Raw genomic sequence first — 20641 nt, forward strand, 5'->3', positions numbered from 1 at the left:
GGCTCGGTAAGATGGAACAAATGTTTGGGCCAGGAAAATCCGGTCCATCAACATCGGCATCATGGAGCCATAGAGTCGCACTGATGGACACAGAGCCATCGACATTAGTGGGATCATTGGTTCTGTCAGTGTCGATGACTGCTAGGGGCACCAGAGACATACCAACGGCTGCCTCCAAGTCAAAGATGTCTGATTCATCGTCTTTGGCCTCAGTACCAGGGAAGGACCGATCTGAGCATTGAGGCAAGCTGAAGAAGCATTGGCATTGGTCCCTGTCAATGCATGATGCTGGGCATGGGGCTGCACCGGCTTCTGCTTTGATATCTCCAAAGCATCCCCGTGCCGAGGAGAGACAAGTCTCCATTGAAACCAGGGGTTCACAACGGTCTCCATCGGCTATGATGCCTCCTACCGATCCTCCTTTTGGTTCCGAAGAGGATGTGGCTACACCTCCTAGGTCCTAGTCGGTCTTGGCATCTGCACTCTTTGAGGAGGATCTGGACAGTTGCCTGCTTGGCTATGGAAAAGGTAGGACGGGTCCTCAGCATTGAGACATTGACAACACCAAGATTAGCACTTTTCCGGCCAATCCGGTTCTCATCCACTGTTCCTCAGAGGAGGAAGCTCAGTTTAGGTCTGGAAAGTCACCAGGGCCCCTGCCTCCATAGCCACTTGAGTCAGTGCTTATACTCAAGCAGGAGGCTGAGCACCTATGGCCCCATCCCCGCCTTCTGGCAGTGAAGACGAGGGCTGTAAGCAAATTTAGAGGTGCAGGGACCTGTCTGCTACTTCCAGTTGCCCTCCCACTTCACTTTACGATCCTAAGTTCAGGAAAAAGACAATGTGTTCTCCTCAGAAATAAACTTTTATTTATCAGATTTGGCAGGAATTAGCATTTAGAAGATAACAATTCCTGTCTTTAACATCCTGGCCACTAAGCACCAATTTCCCCTAAGAAAGTTCTGTATCATGGATGATTATTTATTTATTTTAAAATGTTTGTGTACCGCCTTTACAAGTAAATGATCAAAACGGTTTACAATAAAAGTAAAATAAAATAAAAATATAAAAAATAAAAAAGTTAAAATAAAAACAAATATGAAGAAAAATTACAAAAACTTGGTTAATATAAAAACAAAGAATAAGATTATTCTTGTTTTTTTTACAAAAAGCAAAAGGAAGATTGCTAGTGCCTAATAACTATGTTGAGATTGAAAACATTTGGATATTTATAGGTATTATTCAGTTATTGGAATTATTATACGCCATCTGAAATAGATATGTTTTCATGGATTTTTTAAATTGCTGTCTGTTGGAAATTTGAAGGAGTGAGTTCGGTATGGTGTTCCAAAGAAAAGGACCTGCAACGGAGAAAGCACGTTTTCTTGTGAAGTTTTGGAGAGGGAATTTCCAGTAAATTTTGTGATAATGACTTTAAGTGTCTAGCTGGTTGATAGATACGGAATGTAGAACATAACCATGTAGCAGAGGAATTATATATTTATTTTATTTATTATTAGCTTTTTTATGCCGACATTCGTGGATACATCATGCCGTTTACAATATAGCTGAAGGAGGAAAGTACAAAAAACCAGGGTGGGGGGAGGGGAGCAGCTAGGAAGATAGAAGGGTGAGCGAAGAGAGGGAAAAAACAGGACAGAGAGAGGAGATATAGGAACAGTACCAGAAGGGGAGAAAGGTACCGAGATGGGAGAAACAACCGATGAACATTATATATAACATTGCAAATTATACACTCAAAAGGCACTATATGTAACATTATACACTATGGGGTAGATTTTCAAAAACCGCGAATAGGCGTACTTTTGTTGGCGCTCCAGGCGCAAACAAAAGTACGCTGGATTTCAGTAGATATGCGCGTAGCCACTGAAATCCGGGATCGGCGTGCGCAAGGCTATCGATTTCGTATAGCCGGCGAGCGCCGAGCCGCGCAGCCTACCCCCGTTCCCTCCGAGGCTGCTCCGAAATCGGAGCGGCCTCGGAGGGAACTTTCTTTTGCCCTCCCCTCACCTTCCCCTCCCTTCCCCTACCTAACCCACCCGCCCGGCCCTGTCTAAACCCCCCCCCTTACCTTTGTTGGGGGATTTACGCCTCCCGGAGGGAGACGTAAATCCCCGCGGGCCGCTAGCGCGCCGGGACGCGATCTGGGGGCGGGTCCGGAGGGCGCGGCCACACCCCCGGGCCATAGCCACGCCCCCGGGCCCGCCCCCAGAACGCTCCCGACACGCCCCGAAAACGCTACGCGGTTCGGGCCCGCCCCCCGACACGCCCCCTCCGAAAACCCCGGGACTTACATCGAGGAAAAAATGAACATGGGTGCAAGGTGTGGTTGGCGGAATGCTGGCTGAGGACTGCACCAGCACCGACGTCTGAAGCATCTACCTCGACAATGAAGGGTCGTCGGGGGTCTGGATGTCATAAGCATGGTTCTCGTAAAAACGTCTCCTTGAGTTTTTGGAAGGCGGTTACAGCTTCAGGAGACCACTGGGAGGGATTGACTCCCTTTCAAGTCACGGCAGTGAGTGGGGTGGTCAGTGTATAGTAGTGATGGATGAACGACCTGTACTAATTAGTAAAACCCAGGAATCTTCGCAGTGCTTTAAGACCTGTGGGTTGAGGCCAATCCCAGATACTTTTGGTTTTCTGTGGATCCTTCTGGAACCCTTGGCTCGAGACCACATAGCCCAGAAAGAGGACTGACACCTGGTGAAAGGAGCATTTCTCCAGTTTATCATATAACTGATTGTCCCTCAGGCGTTGTAAGATGTTGGCGACGTCCAATTGGTGATTCTGGAGGTCTCGTGAGAAAACCAAAATGTCATCCAGATATACCACTACACAGCTGTAGAGCATATCCCTGACGATTTTGTTCATCATATTCTGAAAATACTGCCGGGGCGTTGCAGAAGCCAAACGGCATAACTAAATATTCGAAGTGGCCGTCACAGGTGTTAAATGCTGTTTTCCATTTGTCGCCCTAGGTTATCCGGACCAAGTTATACACCCCTCTGAGATCTAATTTAGTAAATATCTTGGCCCCTTGAAGCCTGTCGAACAGTTTGGAGATTAGTGGCAATGGATAGTGGTCCTTCAGGGTGATCCCGTTTAGGCCGCAGTAATCTATGCATGGCTGGAGAGAGCTGTCTTTTTTTCCCACAAAAAAGAATCTGGCTTTGGCGGGAGACTTAGAAGGCCGAATGAAGCCTTTTGCCAAATTCTCTTGTATATATTCGGATATGGCCTTGGTTTCAGTCAGAGAAAGTGGATACACCCTTCCTCTGGGTGGTTCAGTGTTGGGTAGCAAGTTTATAGCGCAATCAAATGAGCGGAAGTGTGTCCGCGGCTTTCTTGGAAAACACGTCACTAAACGAAGAGTACTGCGGCAAAGGCCTGGCAAGGAAGCTGTAGTGGTCAGGCAAGGCATAGGAGACACGACCTCTAAGCACTTCCCATGGCAGGAGTTACCCCAGTGGGATAATTGTAAGCTGCTCCAATCGAATTGTGGCGTGTGCAGTTTTAACCACAGCAGTCCAAGCACCACAGGGTGTATAGCCTTATCTAGAACCAAGAAGGAGATGGTCTCCGTATGCAGCGACCCTGTGCGAAGTTGGATGGGGACCGTGGAACAGGTAACTTCGCCAGGTAGCGGTTCGCCATGGATGGACGACAATAGCAGTGGCGTGGGTCTCCAGACAGTGGGGATTCGTAGGTGCTCCACAAGTTGTTAAAGTATAAAGTTTCCACCAGCCCCGGAGTCCACCAGGGCGTCCGAATTTAAAGAGACAGGTAGAGTTAGTGGAGGAGATGGCACGGTCAGGCCTAGGAGGAGCCCTCCGGCATATCCTAGGCCTGGGAGTTTCCCGTACAGAATGGACAGGAGGGTATCACATGACCCAGTTAGCCACAATACATGCAGAGCCCTGATGACGTCTCCCTTGAGCGGATAGACAACAAGGAAAGAGGTAAGCATAAGTGGTCGTAGCCGTCTGCGACCGACGGGCATAACACAGGGGGTGCTGGTCAGCTTCGGGCTCCCCTTTCACTCTGGTTCCTTTCTTTCAGGGGTCCTTTTCAAGGGACCTCTCTCTGGTTTCAGAGTCCACTTCCCGGGTTTCGGGGTTGCTCTCTCTGGTTTCAAGGTCATGGAGTCTGAGATGGTGAGGGGTGAGAGCAAGCTGTCCCAGGTAGTAGAGAGGCACCAAGCCCCAGCCGGCCCTTAAGAGTTCTCCTCTTAATGGCCAGGGGCAGTCAAGCCTATACCTCCAGATTAAAGAGGGTGGAGATTCCACTCCAAGTACTTCCTAATTCCAAAAAGAACAGGAGGATTCCGTCGCATCCTGTACCTAAGAGCCTTTAGCAAATTTCTAAAAAAAGAAAAGTTCAAGATGATTTCCTTCGGGACCTTTATCCCACTTTTACAAAGAGAGGACTGGCTATGCTCCCTTGATCAAAAGGATATATACACTCACATCAAAAATTAGGAATTATTAGGAAGGGAATGGTTAATAAAATGGAAAATGTCATAAGCATGGTGAGACCGCACCTTGAATAGTCTGTACAATTCTGGTCGCCACATCTTTAAAAAGATATAGTTGCAATGGAGAAGGGACAGAGAAGGGCAACCAAAATGATAAAGGGAATGGAACAGCTCCTCTATGAGGAAAGGCTGAAGAGGTTAGGGCTGTTCAACTTGGAGAAGAGACAGCTGCATTATCCCCAAATTTAAACAGCTTACAGCATTACATGTATAGTTTAAATAAAGAACAAAACTAATAATGCTTATAGCATTTCCAGCCTTCTTATTGAAGCTTTGAGGTTTTCCTGTGGTCCCTCCATGCAGGTCACCAAGACCTTCTTGGAAGCCTGATGCTGTCGTACCACTGATTTTTAGGGTTGTAATTGACACCTGCAGTTTACTCCAATACTTTCTTGGAGGCTTGATGCAATTATACCATTCTTTAGAATTGAAATCACAGCTCCATGCTGATTACCCTAATGCTTTTCAGTCCAGGTATATTGCAAAATATAGAGTAGTTGTATGAGCATACATATTTCGGATATGTTTTTACTGTCTAAATGTTCTTGCTGTCAAACTCTAAATGTGGCCCATGATCAGAAGCCCCATGACATTTTTAATTGATTTTATTCAAAATTCATTAAGGCAAAATCTTAAAAAAAAAATCATTATCCCAGGACAAGCAGGATGCTAGTCCTCACATATGGGTGACATCAGTAATGGAGCCCTATGTACGGAAAACTTCTGTAAAAGTTTCTAAGAAACTTTTGACTGGCACCAGAGTGCCTACTGAGCATGCCCAGCATGCCATGATATTCCCCACCACAAGGGTCCCCCTTCAGTCTTCTTTTTTCCGCGAAGCAGTTAGCCTCGCGGTTACTAGGAGCCCGGTGGAATTCTCCACAACTTAACTTTGAACAAAGTTTTCGAAAACTTCAGCCGCAAGGGTCTCCCCTTAGTTAACACCGATCGCGGTAAGTTTTCTGTTTTTCGCGGTCCCGTTCCATTTTTTTGGAAAATATTTTGCCTTAGTCAGTGGACGTTGACGGCTGTCCGGCCCCAAAATGGCTACAGGTTTTAAAAAGTGTCCAAAATGCAACCGGAATATGTCCATTACGGACCCTCACCAGGACTGTGTCCTCTGTCTTGGTGAAGCCCATGATGTAAAATCATGTCCCTTATGTGCCACGATGACATCAAAAGGCCGTCGACTTCGACAAGAAAAAATGGAGCAGTTGTTTAAAATACGACTGGTATCAGCTCCATCCACCTCAACTCAATCGTCTCCGGCTGGGTCGATTTGAAAAGTCGTCTTTAAAAAGCGTCATTCAGGTGAGTCGGGAGATGCTCCCTTTTCCTCCCCCTCACCATCGTCCAGGGCATCGACATCGGGCAGTGAAAAAGCCCGCGAAAAAGAAAAGCATCGCCATCGGCACCGTAGGCCGCATACGGCGTCTGCGACCTCGATACCCGGCGAACCATCGAAGGAGGGCGGTACGCCTCCTAAGAAACCTCGGCTCCAGGATCAGGCTTCGGAGCCATCGACAGGGCGATCCCCGCCGATTCCGGCGCAGGGAACCGTGCCTCCTCAGGGCTCTGAGGAGGTACCGGCATCGCCGTTACCGCCTCCCCCCATGGGTGCTCTGTTCTCACCATCCATGCGGGCGGAACTTGATGTGTATATACGTCAAGTGGTCAGAGATGCTTTCATCGAGTCGATGCCACGACCTCAACCGTCTACGCCAGCGATGCCCTCGTCACCGGTCCCAAGAACATCACCGGTTCCAATATCGATACCCTCGATGCCGATTCCAGCAATCTCACCGCAACCATCGAGGCCGTCGATGCCGATGCCGCAAATTCCGGCACATATACCGCCGATGCCATCGATTCCAATTCGGCCACCGGCACCGATGCCACCATCAATGCCACATCAAGAATCCTCCATTTTCCAACCTTTAATGGATAAATTGGATTCCTTAATTAAAGTTTTTTCAACTTCACCTCAGGATTTCGATTCTGACCCACAGCAGGAGCCACAGCCTGGTCCATCGGGTGTTATTCCACCTATCAGGCCTCATACACCAATCTCTGAAGTTCCCTTCAAACCTCTTCAACCATCAGGGCATCCTCTGGATACTGGCACGGACTCAGACAATGACCTATCATCTGAAGAAGATATCCTGTCTGAGCCTTCACCACCAGAGGACAGAAGGAAATCACCGCCAGAAGATCTTTCCTTCTCTAATTTTATAAAGGAGATGTCGGACACTATCCCATTCTCGCTCCTCTCAGAGATAGACACCAGACAAAAGACCTTGGAGGTCCTTCAGTTCGTGGATCCTCCTAAGGAGATGCTAGCTATTCCAGTACACGAAGTCCTGCAAGAGCTAATGTACCGGATGTGGAAGCACCCTGGTTCTGTGGCAGCAGTTAATAAACGTGCTGATGCCACATATCTTGTTCAACCCATTCCAGGGTTTCAAAAAGCTCAATTACCACATCAATCTGTAGTGGTCGAATCAGCCCAGAAAAAGGCTAAGAGGCTGAAACAGCATGCTTCCACACCTCCGGGTAAAGACAGTCGATTCCTGGACAATTTAGGAAGGAAAATCTTCCAAGGAGCAATGCTGATTTCACGAATAAACTCATACCAGCTATTCATGAACCAGTATCAGCGTGACCTGTGGAAACAGGTTGAAACTCTTTCCCAACAGTTACCAGACCAATTTCAGGACCGTTTCCTTCGCCTCGTGCATAAGGGCCTAGAAGCAGGCAAGCACAAGGTGAGGGCCACTTACGATTCCTTTGAAACCTCCTCCCGGTTATCGGCATCAGGAATCACAGCTAGAAGATGGGCCTGGTTAAAATCATCTGAACTTAGACCAGAGGTACAAGAAAGGTTGGCAGACCTACCTTGTCTAGGGGAAAACCTTTTTGGTGACAAAGTCAAAGAGGCGGTGGCAACCATAAAGGACCACACGCAAACCCTAAAACAGTTGTCTCAGCTTCCTCAAGAGACACACCAACCTTCTAGGAGGCCTCCTAGAAGAGAAGCCAGGAAACCATACTATCGCCCTCGACGATGCTATCCTCCTGCTACCAGGGCCAGACAGCCAAGCCCTGTTCAGCGTTCCCAACCTCGACAGAGGCCTGCTAGGCCCCAGCAGCCTGCGCCTACTGCATCTACATCAGGCTTTTGAAAACCAGCCAGAGAGCAGAAGCCCCTCTCAAAATCCTCTTCCACACTTACCAGTCGGAGGTCGAATATCTTATTACCATCAAACTTGGACCTCCATCACAACAGACCAATGGGTACTCTCAATTACAGCTCAAGGGTACCGCTTGGATTTCCTCACTGTACCAAACGAAAATCCTCCCCTTTCATCTTGGACAGTGTCTCATCACTCCACAATTCTACAAGCAGAATTATCCACCCTTCTGAATGCCAGGGCCATAGAAAAAGTTCCCAGGCCTCAGTGGGGCAGAGGATTCTACTCCCGATATTTCCTCATTCCAAAGAAAACCGGGGGCCTACGTCCTATCCTGGACCTCAGAAATCTCAACAAATTTCTAAAGAAAGAGAAATTCAGGATGGTTTCGTTGGGCACCATGCTACCTCTTCTTCAAAAAGGGGATTGGCTCTGCTCTCTGGATCTTCAAGACGCTTACGCTCACATTCCCATCTTTCCTCCTCATCGACAGTACCTGCGATTTCTGGTGGAAGGACAACACTTCCAATATCGAGTACTACCATTCGGCCTAGCGTCAGCACCTCGAGTATTCACAAAGTGTCTTGCAGTAGCGGTGGCACATCTACACAAACAAAGAGTGCATGTGTTTCCTTACTTGGACGACTGGCTCATCAGGAGTCAAACACAAAGCGGAGCTCTCACTTCTCTCCAGCTCACAATAAAGTTGCTTCACTCCTTGGGTTTTCTCATCAACTACGAGAAATCCCATCTCACACCATCTCACCAATTGCAGTTCATAGGTGCAGATCTCAACACCATCACAGCAAAAGCTTTTCTTCCAAGAGACCGTGCTCAAGCGCTCGTTCTCCTAGCGCACTCTATTCACAATCAGTCTCGAGTTACAGCTCATCAGTGCCTCACCCTACTCGGACACATGGCCTCAACAGTTCATGTCACTCCCAGACTGACCATGCGACTACTGCAATGGACACTCAAATCTCAATGGATTCAAGCCATTCAACCATTGTCCACTCCCATTCAGATAACACAAGATCTGAGATCTTCCCTTCTCTGGTGGACATCAACGATCAACTTGCTAAAAGGCCTACCTTTCCAGCAACCAGTTCCACAAGTGACTTTAACTACAGATGCGTCCACCTTGGGGTGGGGAGCGCACATTGCTCATCTAAAGACGCAAGGCACGTGGACAAAGCAAGAAGCCTCCTTTCAAATAAACTTTCTGGAGCTTCGAGCTATACGCTATGCGCTACATGCGTTCAAGGACTGCCTTTCACACAAGACTGTTCTGATCCAAACGGACAACACAGTAGCCATGTGGTACATCAACAAACAGGGAGGTACAGGCTCGTACCTCCTTTGTCAGGAAGCAGCTCAAATTTGGGACTGGGCCCTAGCACACTCAATTCTACTACGGGCCACCTACCTAGCAGGCATCCACAACACAGTAGCGGATCGCCTCAGCCGTCACTTCCAACCACACGAGTGGTCTCTAGACCCAACGCTAGCAACCAAGATATTTCAACGCTGGGGTCAACCAACAATAGATCTCTTTGCATCCCATCTGAACTACAAAGTGAACAATTACTGCTCTCTCCTCTGGCAGCAGAACAGCCTACCAAGGGACGCCGTTGCTCGCCATTGGAACTCAGGCCTGTTATATGCGTATCCACCGATACCGCTCATAACCAAAACTCTAGTGAAACTTTAGCACAGGAGTCAGGAACCTTTTTGGCTGAGAGAGCCATAAACGCCACAAATTTTAAAATGTAATTCCATGAGAGCCATACAATATGTTTAAAACTAAATACAAGTAAATGTGTGCATTTTATGTAAGATCAAACTTTTAAAGTACAATAAGTCTCTGAAAATATTACACCAGGCCTTAAGACACCAATACATCTCCTATTAGGAAAACGGACCAAGTCAGGCTGCTATAGAGTCCTACACAGAAACTACACGCCAGCAGAAAACCTCACCTGAATCACGTGCTGACCCTCACCTAACATAGAATAAAGAGACCAAAACACATAACAAGAAGCATGCAGAAAAAACTGAATTGGAAACTGCAACAAGCCAGAGTCTCTGTATGCAGTGTAACAAAGGAAAAAAGAAACATCACCCATCCTTATAAAACAAATCAAGAAATATATAATCATCAGCAGTAAAACTGTACTAACAAAAAGAACATATTTCGAAACAGCTGATGAGTGGAATATCCAATAATTAAAAACTCATATAAAACATTTCCAGATACCAACAAAATATTTCAAAATAGCAGACACAAAGACCCAGTAATGAAAAATAATGATACAAACATTTTTTTGCTCTGCATACCTGGGAACGTTTGATATCCAGGTGTCCTGAGATTGTTCTGAATTAGCAGGAGGAGGGGTGGTTTGCTTGGAACTTTCTCCTCTCTCAGTCACATACCAGCGCGCTCTCTCACGCTGGCTCTCAATGTCACACCTATACACACATGTTCTCAGTACTCACATATACACATGTTTTTTCTCTCTCACTTATATAGGCTCTTAACTACACATTTACACACATGCTGTCTATCTTTTCACGCTTACACACACACACAGGCTTTCAATCACATAAATACATGCTGTCTTTTTCTCTCACACACACTCTCATTCACATGCTTACAAACATGTCCTCTCTTTCTCTCATTTACACACAGGCTCTCAATCACATACTCACATGCTCCCTCACCTAAACCAGCTCTCAATCACACACAGACACACATGATCTCTCTCTTACTTATACACACAGGCTCTTAATCATACATACACATGATTTCTCTCACATACAAAGGATCTCAATCATACACACATACTCTTTCACACAAACAGGTTTTCAATCACAAACTTACATATACAGGTTCCCAATGGTAAACTTACATTCATGCTCTCTCTCTCACAGGCAGGCTCTCAATCACAGACATACTCTCTTTCACATGTACAGGCTCTCAATCATTCACATACATGCAATCTCTCACTCACACACACACACACACACACAGCCCCCCCCCCCCCCCCCCGCGGCCCGGAAGAGGAAGTGGAGAGTATCGGGTGCGTGCGCGGCAAGAAGAGGCCACGCTAATGCGCTCGGCATCGGCCCGAAGAAAAGAAGACTGCAGCGCGGCTCGGAGGAAAATGAAGAGCTTCAACCGCGGCCGATGGGACTCCGCCTCCGCGAGGGCTGAAAATGAAGAGGTTAGCGTTGGGAGGAGGCTGCTGCTGCCGCGAGTTCCCGGGGTGGGGGAGAGAGAGAGTGAATGAGCGAGCCCTCGCTCATTCACTCTGTCTCTCCCCCACCCCGGGAACTCGCAGCAGCAGCAGCCTCCTCCCAACGCTAACCTCTTCATTTTCAGCCCTCGCGGAGGCGGAGTCCCATCGGCCGCGGTTGAAGCTCTTCATTTTCCTCCGAGCCGCGCTGCAGTCTTCTTTTCTTCGGGCCGATGCCGAGCGCATTAGCGTGGCCTCTTCTTGCCGCGCACGCACCCGATACTCTCCACTTCCTCTTCCGGGCCGCAGGGGGGGGGGGGGCGGGAAGAAGAGAGCACGCCGGTGCCGCTGACTCCAGCTGTCCTGCCGCGTTCCGCCCGGGCTGACATCATTTTAAGCCCGGGCGGAGGAGGACCGGGGAGCAGCTGGGTCAGCGGGAAAGTGTGGCGACACTTGTCTGAGAGCCAGATGCAGCCCTCAAAAGAGCCATATCTGGCTCGCGAGCCATGGGTTCCCGACCCCTGCTTTAGCAGGACAAGGGGTCCATGATACTCATAGCCCCATATTGGCCTCGACAAGTATGGTTCCCCACACTGCTAGATCTCTCAGTCAGGGATCCAATTCGCCTGGGAGTAGCTCCCAATCTCATAACTCAGGAACAGGGTCAGCTGCGCCATCCCAACCTTCAATCCCTATCCCTGTCGGCATGGATATTGAAAGCTTGATCTTACAACCACTCAACCTTCCAACCACTATAACTCAAGTGCTGATAGCTGCACGTAAACCTTCCACTAGAAAGAATTATTCCAACAAATGGAAACGGTTTACATTGTGGTGCACTCAGAAAGATTTAGATCCTTTCAGTTGCCCCACTACCTCACTACTAGATTACCTTTACCATCTCTCAGACTCTGGTCTTAAGACGTCATCTGTAAGGGTACACTTGAGTGCAATCTCAGCTTACCATAACAAGCTGGGAGATGCATCTATCTCCACACAGCCTCTCGTCAGTAAGTTCATGAGAGGCCTAACTCACATTAAACCGCCGGTTCATTCCCCAAGCATACAATGGGACCTGAACGTAGTATTAACCAGACTTATGCGTTCTCCATTTGAACCCATAAATACCTGTGACCTTAAATACCTTACTTGGAAAACGGTATTTCTCATAGCCATTACATCAGCTAGAAGGGTCAGCGAACTACAAGCGCTAGTCACATATGAACCTTTTACAAAGTTCCTACATGACAGGGTAGTCCTCCGTACACATCCAAAATTCCTTCCTAAGGTGGTCACGGAATTTCACTTGAACCAATCCATAGTTTTACCAACATTCTTTCCTAGGCCTCATTCCCATCAGGGTGAAAGAGCCTTACACACTTTGGACTGTAAGCGTGCGTTATCCTTCTATTTAAACCGCACAACAGCCCAAAGGAAATCCAGTCAGCTGTTTGTATCCTATGATCCAAACAAACCAGGTAAAGCAGTGGGTAAGCATACTCTGTCAAACTGGCTAGCAGATTGCATACAATTTTGTTATGAAAAAGCAGGCCTTACTCTTCAAGGGCGAGTAAAAGCACACTCAGTCAGAGCAATGTCAACTTCAGTAGCACACCTTCGCTCTGTACCTATTCTGGACATTTGTAAAGCAGCAACGTGGAGTTCTCTTCACACTTTTACAGCTCACTACTGTTTAGACAAAGAGGGAAGACAAGATTCAGCCTATGGACAATCCGTCTTAAAGAACTTGTTTCCAGTATAATCCCAACTCCTTCTACATCCAACCTGCTGTGATCTTCGGCTGATTCATTTCATCAACAATACTTCACTGTTGCTTCACTACAAAATGACTCAGCCTCTAGCTTGCTAATCACCCATATGTGAGGACTAGCATCCTGCTTGTCCTGGGATAAAGCAAAATTGCTTACCTTGTAATAGGTGTTATCCCAGGACAGCAGGATGTAGTCCTCACGAAACCCACCCGCCACCCCGCGGAGTTGGGTCCGATACGTTTTATTATTTTATTTTTGGCTAACGCTAATTGCTACAAAACCAGACTGAAGGGGGACCCTTGTGGTGGGGAATATCATGGCATGCTGGGCATGCTCAGTAGGCACTCTGGTGCCAGTCAAAAGTTTCTTAGAAACTTTTACAGAAGTTTTCCATACATAGGGCTCCATTACTGATGTCACCCATATGTGAGGACTACATCCTGCTGTCCTGGGATAACACCTATTACAAGGTAAGCAATTTTGCTTTATTTAAATTATATCAGGGTTGCAGATCTCATTGAAATTTTGTCTTGCTAGTTTACCAGTTGGTGATGAATAATTGGTGATGAAAATACAAAAATGCATGAGAGTATAACTGACAGTTGCTTCTTTTTTTCCCATAGAAATGTGACGCTGCAGTCTTGAAAGTAATAATCTGTTTGCACTCCAGTATCCGGTGTTGTACCAAGTACTGAAAGCCTTGTTCTGAGAAGCTGCTTGTTACCTTTTATCTGGACTCAACCTTGAGGGAAAAAAACTACACCTGAGAAAGGCTATAAAGTCCTAGATTTGCACCTTGAAATTTGTTCAGAAAGAATTCTTTTCCTTTTGTGGTAGTTTTGCAAGGTTTCCTGTTCAGTATCATTTGGTCTTTTCATAGTTTGCGCAAGCAAATCTTTTCTTTTCATATTAGTGTAATGTACAGTGGTGTGCCATTAACTGATCAAATTGACAGCTTTTTTTCTGAAGGAATACTTTGCAAAATTGTAAATTCCCTTCATTTGCAATTACCTGGAAATTGTTGCCCCTATTTTATATTCTTTCCACTTCCAATATATCCAGTCTGGACACTGCAGTAATAGTCCTGAGTCTGGAGCCAAGTACCAGGGCCCTTCCATTATTGACCCTGAATCTGACCACTTGGGGTTACCTTTGAGCAGTGACCATGACACCCTCCCTCCACAGCCAACCCAGAGAGTGGAAGGCTCAACTCTGAGATAGAACTGAGAGCTTTCCACATGACAGTGCACAGCACTGCTGCTGAGATGGCCCAGATGTTTTCTAGTTTGAAAATATTTGTAATTTCAAAATTAGTGATACACTTTAGTTAATGTAATTTGAACTTCAGTAAAGGCAATTTGCAATACAGTATACGCTAGTACATATGCATTAATATGGTGCAAGAATAATGTTCTTTACATACATATGTTTGTCATGATGCAGTTAGAATTTGTTATGCTTTTTAAAATAATTTCAGAACATATATTTAAGTTGCATAAACATGAAGTATTTTTTATATATATAAACAGTATTAGATTATTATGTCTTTTTTGTTGTTCCTATTGGTTGTTCTAAGCTGACTTTTCTAATGACTGCATTTTGCGTATGTATTCTGTTTCCCGCTGAAGTCAACTGTAAATCTGTACCAAGTGATAAGAAGCTTGGTACAGATTTGCTTATTACAGCATGATGAAACTAATATTGTTGGGAATGGCTGCTAATGAAAGTACAGTGCACCCTCTCATGGATGTATATTAGGTGTGTTAATAACAAAAAGAAAATTTTTTCAAAAATCTGCTTTACCTATTGATAGAGACCTTCATTTTCCATTTTTATTTTATTTCTCCAGGAAATGTATCTTTGGTTATTACAACAAGAATAAAAACAGGAGAGATCAGTGGAAAAAATGACACATTCCCTATACGTACCTGGATCAGTCCAGACCATGGGTTATGTCTCCCTTCCAGCAGGTGGAGACAGAGAAAAACTTGAAAGCACCCCTAGTTAAGCTGGTGTACCTCCTTCATCCATTCAGTATTTCTCTGTCTCCAGCAGATGGAGGTCGTGCAAACCCTGCAGTCTTGCCCTGTTCTGGGGTTTAGGCTATCCCTTAAAAGTAACTAAGAGTGAACTAGCTATAAGTTGTGAATCAAGCAAGTTAAAAAAAAAAAAAAGAAGACAGGAAAAAGTTCTTCTGCAGAGTTCCCTATCCTCCCAGGGGGTTGTTAGATCCTGCGGGGTCATCCTCTCTGATGGCAGGTTTTGGAGCTGGGGTTGGTAACCCCGTGGGGCTCCAGACAGGTAAGGAGCAGGGAAAGAGATTACGGTGGTCCCTCTCTTACCTTGTGCTGTTCCTGAGCATTGTGTAAAAAAAATCCAAATTTTTGAAAAATCTTTTTTGGTCTGCTGCAATCCAGGACCCCTCCTCATCGGAATCGCCTCATTTTTGATGAATTTTGCTGCGTTGTTTGAGCCGTTTTTCCCCCCCACGATGCCACAGCCATCTGTATGTGTGGCATGTGGAGAACCAGCCACGTGGTTTTCTAGAGCAGGTGTTTGCTCCCACTGCCTCTATGGAGGGGAAGGCAATTATTTTACAGGGTCTGCAGCAGTAACCAAGCCTCAAGGGGCTTCTAAACAATCTGCTCCAAGGGAGCTTCAGGCTGATACTTTCTCCCTCAGTGCAGGGACGGCGGCCATCTTAAGCACATTTTTTGCAGCTCAGGCAAAGGCTATGGGGGAGGGGGAGCTTCCCCCAGCACTGTCTCCAGTCCCTGCTAGTCCTGATGATACTTTAGATCAGGACCAGGATTTTTTGTAGGAGGATCCTGTTTTCCCAAGGGGACAGGATTCTTTTTCTTTAGATTTTGTCCTCCTTATGCATAAAGCATTTTTGGCTTCCAGGTCTCCGCAAGGTGGTACTTTGCCCATGAGACCTGCGCAGGGACCGCCCCCAATAAATACTGATAAATTCCTAGAAGAAATAAAATAAAAACCAAAAACAAAGGTCCATTCACTAATAATTCATCAGATGCAAAATGATAAACTTTGCAGCTAATATGCTTTTCATGCAAGCAATTTTGGTGGCATTACACATGTTCATTTCTTAAGAAAACTGAGTTAGCATAGAAATGCTCCTCCTTTCTAATGCTTCAAAACTTTGCAATTCTAAGTTTGGTAAAATGGTTGGACTAGAGCAGTGCCTTAGGTAACTATGTTTTTTTTGTATGAAAGCAGTTTTGTTTTGGCAAAGACAATCATTCTAACAGACCAGATGCTGAATTTTTTTTTCTGTGCACGTTTGTTGGATGCTCCGTTACAGCAGTTTATGTAAATATATGCGCATTGTTAAATAAACTTTACAGGTTACAAATGTTGAATTTATTGTAATATTAGGTTATTGATTATACTAAATATAACATTCCATTTATTTCTGGAGATGTGCTGAACTGTGAATAAATATCCACAGTCTTGGGATATACATGAAAAGATGCTACAAGTGACTAAACATGGCTGCATCAAAGTTAAAGTACTGAAAAGTTTTTTTATTTCCCCTTTATAGTGTGTTATAAAGATTTTCTTAGTGCTTTTTATATATTTCCTTGCACTATACTTTATTCCATCCCATGAAGAGCAAGCAGAGTGACACATTATTATTTTTCACTTTTATCCAAACATTATATCTTTCTTTTCCAGTTAGAGATTAACAATAACTCTGAGCTTATTGCTCTTGCCGCTCAGTATGTCAAAGAATTTCAGACTGATTTCACTGAAGACTAGTGCAGGCTATGCATTTTGTAAAACAGACAAATATATAAATAAATGTTTCTTAGCATCCACTCAGATGAATCCAGAACAAGTGGGTTATTCACCTCTACCAGCAGATGGAGACAGAGCAAACTGACGGCACAGTATATATACCACTGCAGTGACATTAGCCTGCCAGTATTCTCCGTCTCCAACAGATGGTGGACGTGCATCTCCCTACTGGGGATCGCTTCATTGTGTAAAAGAATTAAGGATATTACATTGCCCCTGCTCCTGTGATGGTACCAAAAGGTCCCTCCCCTAGTTGAGAGTTCCTGAGGTGATTTTCGTGGTCTCTCTGATGAATGCCTTGGTCCGGTAGCTGGCATTTCAGCCGGTGTGGACTTAGCTGCTTAAATGACTAAAAGGCAGCGGGTACAGGAAGCCAAGCATGGCGGGGACGGCATATGCCCTCTCCCCCTGCAGCCGGAGACTATGTCTGTACTCAGCCAGGTAGGGCTGAGCTCAGGTAAGTTTAAAAAAAAAAAAAAAAGAAAGAAAATATGTATTTACAGAGGCGTAAAAGGAGGCTTTTGTAGCATAGGACTTCCTCTTTTTTCGGTCTCTATGCTCGGCGCACCATTCCAATGTTCATCCCACTCCATGGGGGGGTTGAGGGACGTTGGCAGTCTGGTGGGTTGAGCAGCCTCTATAGGCTAGGCCCCTTTCTGAGGCTTTTTCCCTGCGTGTCACGTGGTAGTTCACAATGGCATTTTGCGTGCTTTTCTTAGGCTGCCCTCTAGAGGATTGTCGGTTCGACGTGTATGTCTAACTGTGCGTCCAGGTTTTGCATCCAGTTTTTGGATGCTTGGGTTAAGTCGTGCTTTAAGTGGCCGCACACTTACCTGTGTGCCCAAGTTTCATTGTGTGCTTAAATTGTTCTGTATGGCGCTTAGATTTGGGACACCTGAGTTTTGGATGCCTAAGTGTTGGACGCCTGGTGTTTTTTGGATGTACAAAAAAAAACAACAGACACACGCCTCCAGCCACCACTTAAGTGCACCGCTTAATGGCACCTATGCCTAAGAAACCTAAGCACCTTCTCTTTGCACTGCCTGTCATATTTGGGCATCTCTGTCAAGTGTGCCCGCTAACTTGTACCAGTGCTGTTTGGAAGCTCAGGGAGAATTGCTCTCTTCTGATTTCACTAAGCCTGTTCTTCCCAGCCAGATAAAGGCCTGGGTACAGACAGCTCAGGTTAGGCTCCTGATTTTGGAACTCCCCTAACTGGTTCCTCAGCAGGGGATGGTAGCTCAGTGTGTACACCTGAAGTGCCTTCTGGATTGGATGCTTCTAGCTTTTCGTAGGTAGAGTTTTTCCAGAGATTGCAATCCTTTCTCCAGGTGCAATCTTCAGCCCTATCTAATACTCCCAGAGCAAAGTCAGCAGTAGGAACCTTGCCAGGGCTTACTGTTAAGCACCAGAGTACTGCTAGTGCAGCCACGGGACTTCATGATGGAGGTCCAGATGGCACTGATGATGCTGCTGATCCAGACTCCCTTGAGGATGGTGAAATTTCTCAAGGATTAGAACCGTATAGAACTATGCTACAGTTCTTTCATGAAGATGAGCTGCCAGCTCTGTTTTCTCAGACCTTGAAAATGCTCGGAATTCCTGGGGCAGACGCTGTGACTGAGCCAAAGAAAAATTACATTTTCGTTTCCTTGCATAAAGGCATCTTTTTTTTCCATGATGGACGCCATTCAAAAATTAATTGATCTTGAGTGGGATGCCCCAGAGGCTAATTTCAAAGAGGGTCAGGTTTTGGAAGGCCTGACCCTTTGGATCCAGTGACAAGAGAGCATTTACGTTTTTAAAAGTTAGATGCACTTGTGTGTGCATTCTCCAAGCAGTCCACTATTTCCGTGAAAGGAGGAGTTGCCTTGAAGGATACTCATAGAAACATAGAAGTGACGGCAGAAGAAGACCAAACGGCCCATCCAGTGTGCCCAGCAAGCCCTCACACCTATTTGTTTTCATAATCTGTTACTCTGACCGCTGAGGTCAGGGCCCTTATTGGTAACCTTTTGGTTCCAATTCCCTTCCACCCCCAATTCCCTTCCACCCCTTCACTTGGATGCAGCTGGAGCTGCATCCAAGTGAAGTATCCAGCCAATTGGTTTGGGGTAGTAACCGCCGTAATAAGCAAGCTACTCCCGTTTGTTTACCCTGCATGTGCAATTCAGCCATTGTTGGTTGTCTGAATAAAAATCCTCTTTACTTAATTCCCTCTGTTGCTGAAGCAGTGAGCTGCGCTGGATACTTATTCCAAGTCAAGTATCATGCTTAATTGATTCGGGGTAGTAGCCACTGTAACAAGCAAGCTCACCCATGCTTATTTGCTCACCCAGACCATGCAATTCATTCCCTGTTGGTTGATGCTGATATAAATAATCTTTTCTTCATTCTCTCTGCCATTGAAGCAGAGAGCCATGTTGAATTATCAGTCTTAATTGATTTGGGGGTAGTAAGCGCCGTAACAAGCCAGCTACTCCTATGCTTATCTGTTTACCCTGACTATATAATTCATTCCTTGTTGGTTGATGCTGAATATAAATCATCTTTTCTTCATTTTCCCTGCCGTTGAAGGAGAGAGCTATGCTGGATGTGCATTGAAAGTGAAGTATCAGGCTTATTTGATTTGGGGTAGTAACCGCCGTAACAAGTAAGCTACTCCCCTGCTTTTTTGTGGATGCAAATCCTTTTTTCCACATTTCCTCTTGCCGTTGAAGCATAGAGCAATATTGGAGTCGCATTAACTGTGTGTATGTTTATTGAATAAGGATATTAATCTCCAGGTAGTAGCCGTCATTCCCGCAAGCAAGCCACCCCTTGCCTCTTCTCTTCATTCACATCCGGATTAGGACTATTCTTAAGCAAGCATTTAATGCAGTGGCAATGACATTGCAAATCGCTTCTTGTTGTTCCCTGGTGGTTCAATCTTGTTTACTTCTCTCCCAGGAGATCGATGACTCCTGGGTGAACTCCAGGCAGTTATGGAGCCAGCTGCTGCTTTTTTGGCAGATGCAGGCTGTGATTTGTCCCACTCTTTAGTCAGAGGAGTGGCTTCCATTGTAGCAGACAGACATCAATTAGGGCTGAGAAATTGGCTGGCCAATGCGACATACAAGGCTAACCTTAACAAATTTAACAGCTCGTTTTTATTTGGGAGCGAGTTGGAAAAATTGGCCAGTAAGTGGGGCAAATACCAGGTTCCTCGTTTTCCAGAGAATAAGAAGCAGATGCCATGTTCCTTTAACATGAGAGGATCCAGGCGTTTTCATACCTATAGAGGAACGATCCTTCAGAGAACTCAGCCTTTTGGTAGATCTCAGTCCTTTCGGCCCTGACAGCCATAAAGGGGTGTGGATTCATGTAGTGGAACCTCCCAACCCTCCCAATGAAGGGAACAGAATATAGAGGGATGCCTCTCTCTCTTTTATCAGAGGTGAGTCAAGATCATGTTATGGTTACATGTGTTTTGGTGGATCTTTGGGTGCTGTGGAGATGACCACGCCCATGGGGAGGAGCCCCGTGAGGAGCCACAGCACTGGGCTAGACTCATACACACAAAACAGAGTTCATAAGAACATAAGAAAATGCCATACTGGGTCAGACCAAGGGTCCATCAAGCCCAGCATCCTGTTTCCAACAGTGGCCAATCCAGGCCATAAGAACCTGGCAAGTACCCAAAAACTAAGTCTATTCCATGTAACCATTGCTAATGGCAGTGGCTATTCTCTAAGTGAACTTAATAGTAGGTGATGGACTTCTCCTCCAAGAACTTATCCAATCCTTTTTTAAACACAGCTATACTAGACAGCTTGAAGAGAGCCACCAGGTGGCAGTAGTGAGGCAGTCTGTAGTTGCAGACTCAGGAACCTCGGCAGAGGGAGCCCTTCTAGATGACGTCAGGAGGTTCCGCAGCAGGTCTCCCAGCGAGGAGATAACTGTGGATGATATAGACTGAGAGTTAGAGTACTCACTAGGTGTTTGCTGTAGCTGTGCGATTCCACCAGGTATGTTTTAGATGTTACAGGCACCGAGGCAGGGAGAGCAGGCCCTCGAGGAGCAAGT

The 20641-nt window shown here is 45.8% G+C and overlaps 1 protein-coding gene across 1 annotated transcript in view; it reads left to right on the forward strand.

The window, feature by feature from the left end:
- The window catches only part of MAP7D3 (MAP7 domain containing 3), a 948456-nt gene extending 932319 nt beyond the window's left edge, over positions 1–16137 (forward strand). The window contains 1 exon segment of the mRNA XM_029607816.1: positions 13381–16137. Coding sequence (XP_029463676.1) covers positions 13381–13388 — 8 coding nt within the window. The 3' untranslated portion in view covers positions 13389–16137.
- The last annotated feature ends 4504 nt before the right edge of the window (positions 16138–20641 follow it).

This window comes from Rhinatrema bivittatum, chromosome 6 (genome assembly GCF_901001135.1).
Source record: "Rhinatrema bivittatum chromosome 6, aRhiBiv1.1, whole genome shotgun sequence".
Taxonomy (NCBI): domain Eukaryota; kingdom Metazoa; phylum Chordata; class Amphibia; order Gymnophiona; family Rhinatrematidae; genus Rhinatrema; species Rhinatrema bivittatum.